Raw genomic sequence first — 12,112 nt, 5'->3', positions numbered from 1 at the left:
TAAATAGATAAAAATTCAGGAAAACATTAAAAATTGACAAAAATTTGGTGTCTACATCCCACATGGTGAAGATCATGGGTCTACATCTGAAATATATAGATATCAATGTGCAAGAGAGATAATTTATTGTATGGATAATTAGTCATGTCAAAAACGGAGAATTTGGTATATGGATAAGTGGTTGAATGAAGATATGGTCTATGTGGAAGCATGTTGAAGAAGATAAAAAGTTGAAAATTTACTCAGCATTAACAGCAACGAATCTGCGAATTATGCGTGGTCCTTTTGCTGTTGGTATAATGGATTCTGGAAATCCTTGAATTAGAGCACAAAGAAGATCTGCAGAGATAAAATGATTTGATAAATAGAGAGTGTAACTATGAAAAAAGTTAAGGTATATATGCTTGTATTGAATGAATGATAATAGTAAATGTAGGTTTACTGAATCTGATGGAATCATTGTTTTTATATTTGTCAAGATCCCAGAAGGAAGTTAATGGGAACCGATTGTGCAGGTTCAGCTCATTTTGTTTCTGTGCTTGCTTGATGAAAGTTGTTTTGCTGATGGTTAGTTGCCATGGTACAGATCCAGTTTGGTTTCTTTGATCAGTGATGGCTGAAAAAGCAGCATTGCCAATGTAATAAGTACGGTAAAGATCAAGTTTGCTATCTGCATAGTTCACATCTCTGGTGAAAGCAATTGCCTGGATTGATTCATTCTGGAAAGAAAGCAGTGATCAATTGATTAATAAGTTCATGATAAATGAAGTTAAAAATCGATAATAGATGAATGGGGAATGGTATAGTGATATAATTGAAAGTGTTTGTTAATTTCATGGATAATTATTATAGTAAAGAGTAATGAAAATATTTAGTTTTATGGTTGATATGTTTTTGATGGAAGGAATTTGTAATATGGAATTCACCTGTTCATCTGCAAACATGAAACGCTGGAATGTATTTTGGTCTTTTCCTCTGAAGATGTTTGTTTTTTCAATGAGGATGACTTTTATGATCCAGTCATTTGATTTGTCTGTCAGGTTGCTGATAGTAGTGCACTTGTCTTCCATATCTGTAACATGAAATATGAAGAATATATTATTAGCCATAGAGATATGTAAATATATAGAGTAATAAATATAGGCATCTGGAATTAAACACATGTAAGTTGAATACTTAATCATGAGCTGCAGTTGTCAAAATTTCCTGATAAACTACATTGCGTGTGCAATCATTCGATAGAGAATCAGAAGAAATAGGTCTAAGCAGAATTTTAACATTATCACCAGTTTTAGCTCTTGATAGTGCAATATACAATTGACCATGTGAAAATACTGGTTCTTTCAAATATAATCCTACAAAATCAAGTGTTTGTCCCTGTGATTTGTTAATTGTCATGGCAAAACACAATGAAATTGGAAATTGAGTACGTTTGAAGGGTATTGGGTATGATTCATCATTGGAGCTATGTAATGGAATGCGGGGAATGAAAGCTTGGTTACCAGAATGAATTCCAACAGAAATTTCAGCATGAATAACATTTTTGTTGAAATTCAAACAAATCAAACGTGTTCCATTGCATAATCCTTTTGCAGGATTGAGATTTCTTAGGAGTATAACTGGGCAATTTTGCTTCAATATCAGTTCATGTGGGGGTAATCTTGGAGGGTGAATAGTATTTAAGAAGTCACCATGATCGGCTTGCTTGCTTGGATCTATGGTTTGATCAAAACTGATGTACTTGACTTCTTCTCCAGGGAACTTCTGGATCAACATTTGATTGACTTCATGTACAATATCATTTGTTGTGCTGAGAATGACTTTATTAATAACTGTAGAATTACTAGGTAGAAAGCTGGACAAGGATGGATAAACAACATTGATGAGGGTGTCTAAGGATGGCTGATCATCAATAAAAGGAATGATCATATGAGAAGGCAACTTTATTTTGTCATCTACAATGGTTGGCTGTGTGCCATTTCCAATGTTTAGAAGAAAATCTGAAAATGATGGATCCAAAGATGCTCTCATATTCTCAGTTAGGTGGATTTTTTCAAGTTGAGGCCAGACATATGAATTAATAAGTGATGCAGAAATGTAATTTTCCTTTTGACCTTTCCTTACAACTGGTAGAGTTTGTCTGAAATCTCCGCCAAAGACAATGATTTTTCCACCAAAGATCTGATCACAATTCAACAAGTCTCTGAGTAATCTGTCAAACGATTCAATTGCATATTTTTTGGCTATTGCTGCTTCATCCCATATTATGAGTTTTGTAGTCTTGATTAGCTGAGATATGGCACTTTGTTTAGAAAGATTGCATGTGATGTTAGCTTCATGATGGAGTGGAATCTTGAAGCACGAGTGAGCAGTACGACCTCCTGGAAGTATTGATGCAGCTACTCCTGATGTTGCAGTTGCTAATGCAATGTCACCTTTTAATCTAATTGTTGCGAGGAGTGCTTTATAAAGGAAAGATTTTCCTGTGCCACCAGGACCATCAATGAAGAATGCAGCTGATGTATTTGTATTGACTTTTTGCATTATTTTGTCAAATGCAGATTGCTGTCCAGGATTCAACATAGAAACTGCTGCTAAATCTTCTGTGGAGACAGGTATTGCAAGCTCAACTTGTATTTCTTTAGCAGGATTGATGAATTGAACACTGGGAATAAAATCTGAGAAGCTATAGGTCTTTATGCTTTTTCCCATTATTTGCAAATAGTGATCAATCGAAGCAAGGACCTTTGTGATAATTTCAGTTTCTGATAATGATGAGTCTGCTGCGGAAACTTCGACCATAGTTTATGTGGATCAGCTGGTGAGCAGTGGACTAAGATCACTGCAAATAGCTGTCTTAGACATTGTGGCATTTTGTAGAGAATAGCTTCTGATAAGCATTCTTCAGCTCCATTATCTATATGAAGCAATCCTCGTAATTCTGCTGCTTCTTTAAATGAAGATGCTAGATAACCATTAACTATTTTTAGATCATCAAAGGATGTTGGTGCTCGAACATGCATGAGCAGTATTCTGAGATAATATCTTTCTCCTTCAATTGGATGTGCTGTTATTAGACGACCGATGACCTGCCATCGTTTTCTAGTATACCATATTCTATCACCTTCATCCCAGACAAAATGTTGAGGAAATTCCTTGTACAGAGGATTAAGATTTTCTGCATCTTTATTTGTTTGATTCATTGAAAAGAATTCCGTCAACATTGTTCATGAAAGTCTGTCATCTTGAATGACATCTGTTAGAGGCCGATTCTTATCTAATGACATCGATTGGTAGTTCTCAAGGTGTAGATGAAGCAAAATAACTGATGAACTGATAAGATTGAGATCAAAAGCATAAATTCTCCACATAGCTTCAGGAGCACATACCCACCTTGCAGACTGGAAATTTTTTATCTCATAAATAATCTTATCTGCTTGTTCTGCTGTCAATTGATACATCACTCTGTCATGACCCTTGTATATATATTTATAGATGTACTTTACAGCTTCAATAGCAGAACATATTTCAACATTAATGTGACAATCGTATTTTGCAAGAATATATGGATTGTAAGGGACAATCCATCGGTTATCTAGCTCATGTTGTCTGATATAGACTTTGCTGCCATCATCTTGTCTCTTGTATATAGGATAGAAATTTTTTCCATGCTTTGTATATTTTGAGAAATCCTTTGGATAGTTATTTCTGCACTTGTGATTTTGCCACATGCACGGATTACTCGGATTCATTGATCCACAAGGGCTATGAAGCATGTGCTTTATAACCACAGAATATAGATATGGCGATTGATGTCTATCAGGAAGCTCTGCACAAACAATGTTGTCATATTCTTTTGGTGAGAACATCTTTGATTGTTCCTTTAGAATGATGAGGAAGTGAGTGTGGGGCAAACCTCTTTTTTGAAATTCAATGACATAAGTATAAGCAGCAACATGACCGAAAAGATGTTTCTTGAAAAGATCTTCTTTCAATTGTTCAATTTTTGCACGAAATACCCGTGTAATCAAATCAGGTCGGTTTTGACACTCATCTGTTTCAAGCAGATGGTTCTTAATCTCAGGCCAAGATGGATTGCAGGTCATTGTGAGGAAAATATCTGGCTTTCCATAACGTTGCACAAGGGTCATTGCATCCATATATCGGCGTCGCATATCTCTTGGTCCTCCTATAAAACTTGCAGGCAGAATGATGTGTTTTCCAACATTTGATGCATTTGTGAATCCTTTTGCTATGACATCAAGTAATCCTTGATAAGCCTCTGTCCTCAATTTGTTTTGTTTGCCTCTGTGAAATTCAAGCCGCGATGTCTCTAACTTCACATAGGTATCAACAGAATACTGTTGCAATAGACGGCCGATATGCAGCAAGTTTGATTGATCTCCATTTCGCATTTGAAATTTGTAAGCATAATATTCTCTGCATGAAATAGTTGGTCTCTGTCCTTTTTTCTTTTTAGCAGCTGTTAACATAAGGAAAATGTAATAATGAGGTATTATATATTATAGTAAATAAGAAGGAAAAAATGTGAATGTTTGTAGATATAAGTATACCTGTTTGTTTTGCAATAAATAGTTGTTCTATATCAGTGCATTGATCAATAGAAAGCAAATTTTCTTTCTCACAAGTTTGATCAGGCTGCTGAAGAATCTAAGTTTTGGTCTTTCTAAGAATTTCAGGATGCCATCCAGTCTCCAGAAGGAAATATCAATGGATATTGTAATGTGTCATAACAACCATAATGTTGTTTGACTATTTTTCTACTTCCTGTTTTTGTACATATTTCAATCTCTCTTGAGCTGTCTCCATTAACACTGTCACTATCCAACCAAACTGCTGCAACTTGAGATACTAAAGGAATATTGAACACACGTTGATCCAATCCAGGATTAGATTTGAGGAAAATCCTGTATTTATCCAGGTCTTTAATCTCTGCTAATCTTCTAATAAAGACAGAATAAGGATTGTGATCAAGAATAGATTTTAGCTGCTGAACAATTGACTCCCTAAATTTGCTTGATAGAGCCATTCTATTTTGTACTTCATGCTCCGTATCATAAAAATAGAGCTGCAGATTTGATGCTTTTTCACCATCAGAAGGTTTCAGTGGATCGACAAAATGATAGATTTGTCCTTGAACTTGAAAAGTATAAATGCCGTTATTTCTTTTGCTCAGCTCCCTGTCATAGTGGACTCCCAATGATGTGAAGGCAAACATATTGTAGTAACTTCTGATACACTGCATAAATTCAACAGCTTCAGGAGTGTTTCCTCTATAAAGTTGCAGCAACGTATCTGTCATTTTTGTTTCTGCTAGACGAATCTCTCAGGATGCACAACAAAATCTTGGTGGTCCCATATAAAAACGCTTAGCATGACAATGTGGACAATCTGGAACAGATGGTAGGATGGTTGGCTGTAATGGTATTTGTTGGAGCAATGGTATATTTTTTTTGAGACGTGTCGGGGCTAGAAGCATTAAATAGGAATTTGTATGAGTTATAATTGGAACATGGACAAACTGTTTGTTATATATAAAGAGATAAAGCAATGGAAATATTATTAATAGCTGTTGGCGCACCACTTTGATTTTGGATGGAGGAGGATGAAATCAATGGTTCTGTCATTACCGTTGACTGTGCTGAAAATCCGTCATTATAATTTCAGCTATAATATTGATAGAAAACCAGAATGCAGTATCGATATCTATTATAATGATACAACATTTAGTGTTTTTTGAGATTATTGAAAGAGATAGAGAACGTACAGGTATCAATGGGACAATTGAACCACTGAATGGTAGCATTAGGCAACGATGAAGTGAAAAGGTCTTGCACGACATGATCATTCATTGCAGGAAGATGGTCTATATGCATATACATAGGAATGGAGAAATTTAAATTATAGGTACTGTTGAAATGAATAATAAAGGAGGAGAAAAAATAAATGGAAGGACTAAGAAGCGAGAAGGTACATGGATCAATCTCAGATATAGCCGATGTAGATAAGCTATCCACTATATGGGGAAGTGGCATAGTAGAGAAAGGAAAGCACGAGGAGGCACTTGGAACAAAAGATGAAGATGGGAAAAGACCATATGGAGATTGATAAGGCGAAGAACTGGAAGCTGTCGATGTAGCAGTATAAATAGGGACATCAGCTAAATGGCGTTCATGTTCTAAAGGATTGGCAACAGGAAGAACATCTGCAACATTAAGGTTGTGTGTTTGTTGAAGTGAAGTAGAGCTTGTTTTTTTGCTGTCTATCTGGCCACCATGCTGCTGGCGGTTGACTATCTTGGCAGCATATCTGTCTCGGCGTCGCTGATTATTTTGCATGCGATATTCATCTTGGGAGCAAAGTTTACGCTTTCGAGGCATACTAAATAAAAGTAAGGAACATAAAGGAAGATACAGTATAATTAAGGGTGTCTATCATTATATAGGATAGCTAATTAATGAGTCGATGCTGGGGGGAAAATGGCAGAGCGTAGGAATCACAATTGTTATAAAGCTAGGAACAAATATAAAGGATAGCATCGCAATAAAAGTATAGGAATTTTATATGAGCCAGGAGAATATGAAGATTAGATAAGATAGTAAGTGCAATATAAAAGAATATGGATAACATTTTACCTGATAGGAAAGAGCCAGAAAGAAATGGAACAAGGAGGAAAAGACAGAAGAGCCTGGAATCAAAATATACAAAGGTTTGTAATAAATCAAAATAAAAAGGAGAAACAATCAAAATCAGCAAAAAGAATTGACAGTAAAATCAGATACAGCAAAAGATAAAAGCATGCATGGAATGAAAATGAAACGTACATAACATGGGAATGAGAACAGTATAATGCAGCATGGACAAGGTTGCTAAAAAAAGGCGTAACCAAAGGAGCAAGCAATCTGTTGGAAGAAAAAGACATGCATGAGAGATTAAATGCATCATCATAAATAGCAGAAGCAATAATATATAATGACATAAATGCATGACTGATCAACAGCGGACAACAACAAAGGGCAAAGTTGTTATTAATGGAAGGGGAAGACTGGTGGAAGAGATATATAAACCATGGACATAAAAGTAAAGTAAACATGAAACAGGAACAAAAGTTGAGAGAAACAAAACAAAGCATTAGAGGCTAACTTACCAGGTAGAAGTTGGAAGAACGAAGATGCAGTAAAGCAGGAGAAAATAAGAATGAGAGAAAGATACGGTAGAATAAAAGGCGAGAAACTCAGTTGGGAAGTACATTGTGATGAAAGCAAAGGAAATAAGAGGTCAAATAAAAGTGGGAAATTAGCATTAGTAGAAATCCGATGGATAGCAGACTGGAAGCAATAAAAGTAAGTAATAGAATGAACAGTGGTAGGAAAGTGTAAGTACCAAAAAAGTAAGCAGATGCATTTAATGTAGATTAGACAGTGAAAACCAATTGATGTGAAAAGGATAAAGAAAAGTACTATCAATGCAATTGGATGAATAGCACGTGGCTATAAAGCAGGCTTAATATAGAAAACGACATGGGCACACTCAATATTGATTAGACAATGGATAGGAGATAATGAACAAAAAGAGATAATTGTAAACGGATAATTTTATAGAAAAAATATATACCACAATAATAATTTATTGATCAATAAATATTACGAAAGTAATATTTATGAAATAAGGGGAAATGATCCCATAATTTTTGAAGCAGTTATCTAATTAATTGAGAGAATAAAAGCGATGTTCTAAAGGAATATGATAAAAGTAATATTTTTGGAGCATAGGGAAATTATCTTACATTTTTCAGATTAAATGTGTCATTAATTAGCAAAAAGCAAAAACGGAAAATCTGTATTGACTAATAAATAAACATGTAATTGATTATTATTTTGTATTTTTTATATTTATTTTATGTTACTTAGTCTTAAAATGTGAAAGCTTTAGACTAATAATTCTATAGACTAATAATTAATCAGTAAAAAGCAAAAAGGAAAAATTGTATTGACTAATAAATAAACATCTAATTAATTATTATTATGTATTTGTTATATTTATTTTATGTGACTTAGTCTTAAAATGCGAAAGCTTTAGACTAATAATTCTATAACTTGCAGTTTTACATAATTTAAAATTAACAAATATTGTAAAAATAGTATTTTTTATGGTAAAAAACAAAAAAAACCCTCTTTGGTAAGTCTAATACACAGAAAAGCCCCATATAGTTTCAAAATATACAATACGACACCTCATACTTTGAACTAAATTATAAAGGTGACGAAATCCATTAAATTTAACGGAAATGACTTATTGGAACCTAAAAAAAAATTTTTATGCCTAATTTTTATCAAATATACCTATTGTACCCTTTAACCCTCAATTCTCTCTACTTAGAGAATAAACAAATGATTTTTTTGAACTGTCTTTTGCTTAATTATATCAATGCATTTTGGTTATTTCATCCATTTTCGTTAAGTTTAACGGATTCCGTCACCTTTACAATTTAGTTCAAAGCATGAGAGGTCATGTTGTATATATTGAAACCATGGAAGACTTTTCTGTGTATTAGGTTAATCACAGGGGACTTTTTTATTTTTTACCCTATTTTTTATATCAAAACCGGTACAATTGATTTTATTCAGTAAATCGACAAGGGATTGGTTTTGTTACAGAAGCGAGGTTTTTTAAAAAATAGAGGGGAATTATGCTTTGATTTGCATTCATCAGATGGGTGCAGAATTTCCTTGAAGGTATACATGCTGTAGTGAATTAGTAATATTTCTTGGGATATAGGCGGCTGAAGACAGGAGATACAGCAGCACTGCAAGATACAAAAATAAAAGGACAAAATTGACACCGGAATAAATATTACGAAAGTAATATTTATGAAATAAGGGGAAATGATCCCATAATTTTTGAAGCAGTTATCTAATTAATTGAGAGAATAAAAGCGATGTTCTAAAGGAATATGATAAAAGTAATATTTTTGGAGCATAGGGAAATTATCTTACATTTTTCAGATTAAATGTGTCATTAATTAGCAAAAAGCAAAAACGGAAAATCTGTATTGACTAATAAATAAACATGTAATTGATTATTATTTTGTATTTTTTATATTTATTTTATGTTACTTAGTCTTAAAATGTGAAAGCTTTAGACTAATAATTCTATAGACTAATAATTAATCAGTAAAAAGCAAAAAGGAAAAATTGTATTGACTAATAAATAAACATCTAATTAATTATTATTATGTATTTGTTATATTTATTTTATGTGACTTAGTCTTAAAATGCGAAAGCTTTAGACTAATAATTCTATAACTTGCAGTTTTACATAATTTAAAATTAACAAATATTGTAAAAATAGTATTTTTTATGGTAAAAAACAAAAAAAACCCTCTTTGGTAAGTCTAATACACAGAAAAGCCCCATATAGTTTCAAAATATACAATACGACACCTCATGCTTTGAACTAAATTATAAAGGTGACGAAATCCATTAAATTTAACGGAAATGACTTATTGGAACCTAAAAAAAAAATTTTATGCCTAATTTTTATCAAATATACCTATTGTACCCTTTAACCCTCAATTCTCTCTACTTAGAGAATAAACAAATGATTTTTTTGAACTGTCTTTTGCTTAATTATATCAATGCATTTTGGTTATTTCATCCATTTTCGTTAAGTTTAACGGATTCCGTCACCTTTACAATTTAGTTCAAAGCATGAGAGGTCATGTTGTATATATTGAAACCATGGAAGACTTTTCTGTGTATTAGGTTAATCACAGGGGACTTTTTTATTTTTTACCCTATTTTTTATATCAAAACCGGTACAATTGATTTTATTCAGTAAATCGACAAGGGATTGGTTTTGTTACAGAAGCGAGGTTTTTTAAAAAATAGAGGGAAATTATGCTTTGATTTGCATTCATCAGATGGGTGCAGAATTTCCTTGAAGGTATACATGTTGTAGTGAATTAGTAATATTTCTTGGGATATAGGCGGCTGAAGACAGGAGATACAGCAGCACTGCAAGATACAAAAATAAAAGGACAAAATTGACACCGGAATTACAAATAAACCAGGACAAAAGGGCACAATCGGAATAGGCGACAAAAGCTAAAAGGAGGAAAGAAAGAACAATGGACAAAGGTGCTTCGTGCAGCGGCAAAATATAACGTTGAAAGACAAAGTAAAAGACAGAAAAAGGCAAAATCAGCTGGAGAATCACATTGAAACCAAGACAATCAACTGTAGCTGGAGCTTCCCGCTTTATGTAGTTTAAGATAAGATAAGATAAGATAAGATAAGATTAAGATATGAAGCATGATAAGAGAACAGTAGTCCAACCACTTATTATGAAGAAAAAAAAAAGGGGAAAATGATTTAGACAATCTATTTTATAGTATTAAAATCAAAGAAAAAGCCTACAAATTGTAAGTGTAAATGCAGGCTTATTTATTTAGAAAGTAAATATAACTATATCATGCGTTTGAATTTGTACTTTAGGTTTTTTCTATTTGTTTGAGATTTAGAGGAAAAAAATTTTACCAAAACTTATACTATGGCTCTGAAAAAAAAAAGTATAAGAGAAACAAAACTCTTTTATTTTTATATTGTTTTATTAAATGAATTCTTTTTTATTGTCAATTTTGAGCTGTTGGATTTGAATTTATCAATTGTTCTCCTCTTAGTTATCGTTGGATTGTTAACTTTGTGATGCACTTTGCTAGAGTTTAAAACCTTGGACCATTATTCTTTAGATATAGCCCCTGATTTTTAGATATATAGGCGGCAAGCTTATTTGAGATGAAAATCAAAGAGATTTCTATCATATAATTTCCACAGGATGAGCCAAGAAAATCTCCAGACAACGAGTCTTATAATTCAATAGTGCAACCTCATGCAAAAAAAAAAAGAAAAAAAAGGACCATACTATTCCAAGCTAATAGAAATAAAACTATTTTTTCATATATAATTGAATGGTTTCTATACTATAAAAAATAAGGAGTTTAAATAAATACTTCTTTAGAGTTTAACAAAACTGGTACATTTTTTTAAACAATCATGCACATTTTCCTTTATACTACTAAAAGGTGACAAAAATATGCATATTTTTTTTATTATTAAACACCAACTATGTTGTCACTTCTAAATTATGAAAACACTTATACGTTTTGTTATTTTTTTCCAAAAAATATATTGCAACTACCATTACTTGATCAATTGGTACATTGAATACTTTTTTGTGGGTACTGAATGTGCTTAGTACACCGTAGCTCAACTATATATATATATAGCAGTTGTCATTTTCAAATGGGCTAATTTTCTTAGTGAAAGTTATCCTGAAATAGAATAGTGTGTGTGTATATATATATAGGGTAATATTATTTGTACTCCCCTTATGTTATTTGCACTCCCACTACCCTATTTTCATTTTGATGAGACCAAATTACCCTTACCATAATTTCTTCTATTTGCCCATGAGCTAACTTTACCAGATTTTCTTTTACATTCTAAAACCAATTAATTATTCCATTACACATTAAAATGGCTAATTTAAAATTGTCACTAATATGTATTATGTATTTTCTGCAAAACTTCACGAAATTATATGATGCCAAAGATCAATCTGACAATGTAATATGAATAGATTCCAAACTTCAAGACCAAAATAAATAAATAAATCCCAAACTCCAAAGATGACCAAAAATTGAGTACAAATATAATATCTCATAAACAGGACACTAATACTTCAGAAAGTATACTAAAAATAGCTCATATAGCCACCATAGTGGGAGTGAAGTTTTTTAATATACTTTAACAAAAGCATAACAACATCTAGTATCCAGGTGATGCAATGAGACCTCAATTGTGCTCATTAAAATTCTGCAAAATTGAAATTGCATATCTTGTTTGATTCATTAATCTATTCTAGAGAATTGTCTTCCATTGTTTGAAAACCCTAAAATTTTTTATGGAAGAGAAAAAAAAAAAGGGGGAGCCTAAAATTTTTTATGAAAGAGAAGAAAGTGGAATTGATTTTGTTGCTCGAAAATTGTCTACTAAAGTGGTAGAGTAGCACACGAGCAATGTGAACATAA

General features: G+C 32.6%; 3 protein-coding genes across 3 annotated transcripts; all 3 read right to left on the bottom strand.

Annotated features, from left to right (window-relative positions):
- Positions 1–1,176: 1,176 nt before the first annotated feature.
- Positions 1,177–2,712, bottom strand: LOC113739044 (uncharacterized). The gene has a single exon (XM_027266291.2). It carries the CDS (start codon positions 2,710–2,712, stop codon positions 1,177–1,179), a length of 1,536 nt encoding a protein of 511 aa, XP_027122092.2.
- Positions 2,712–3,224, bottom strand: LOC113739043 (uncharacterized). Its single transcript, XM_027266290.1, has one exon. It carries the CDS (start codon positions 3,222–3,224, stop codon positions 2,712–2,714), a length of 513 nt encoding a protein of 170 aa, XP_027122091.1.
- Positions 3,225–3,227: 3 nt separating this feature from the next.
- On the bottom strand, positions 3,228–4,415 carry LOC113739042 (uncharacterized). Its single transcript, XM_027266289.1, has one exon. It carries the CDS (start codon positions 4,413–4,415, stop codon positions 3,228–3,230), a length of 1,188 nt encoding a protein of 395 aa, XP_027122090.1.
- Between the last annotated feature and the right edge of the window lie 7,697 nt (positions 4,416–12,112).

Source organism: Coffea arabica, chromosome 4c (assembly GCF_036785885.1).
Source record: "Coffea arabica cultivar ET-39 chromosome 4c, Coffea Arabica ET-39 HiFi, whole genome shotgun sequence".
Classification (NCBI taxonomy): domain Eukaryota; kingdom Viridiplantae; phylum Streptophyta; class Magnoliopsida; order Gentianales; family Rubiaceae; genus Coffea; species Coffea arabica.
Note: the sequence above shows the minus strand (reverse complement) of the source record. Positions and strands in the feature narration are given on the sequence as shown.

Excerpts from the sequence above, each read along its gene's own strand:
- LOC113739044 (XM_027266291.2), bottom strand. The coding sequence starts at position 2,712 with ATGGGAAAAAGCATAAAGACCTATAGCTTCTCAGATTTTATTCCCAGT.
- LOC113739043 (XM_027266290.1), bottom strand. The coding sequence starts at position 3,224 with ATGTTGACGGAATTCTTTTCAATGAATCAAACAAATAAAGATGCAGAA.
- LOC113739042 (XM_027266289.1), bottom strand. The coding sequence starts at position 4,415 with ATGCGAAATGGAGATCAATCAAACTTGCTGCATATCGGCCGTCTATTG.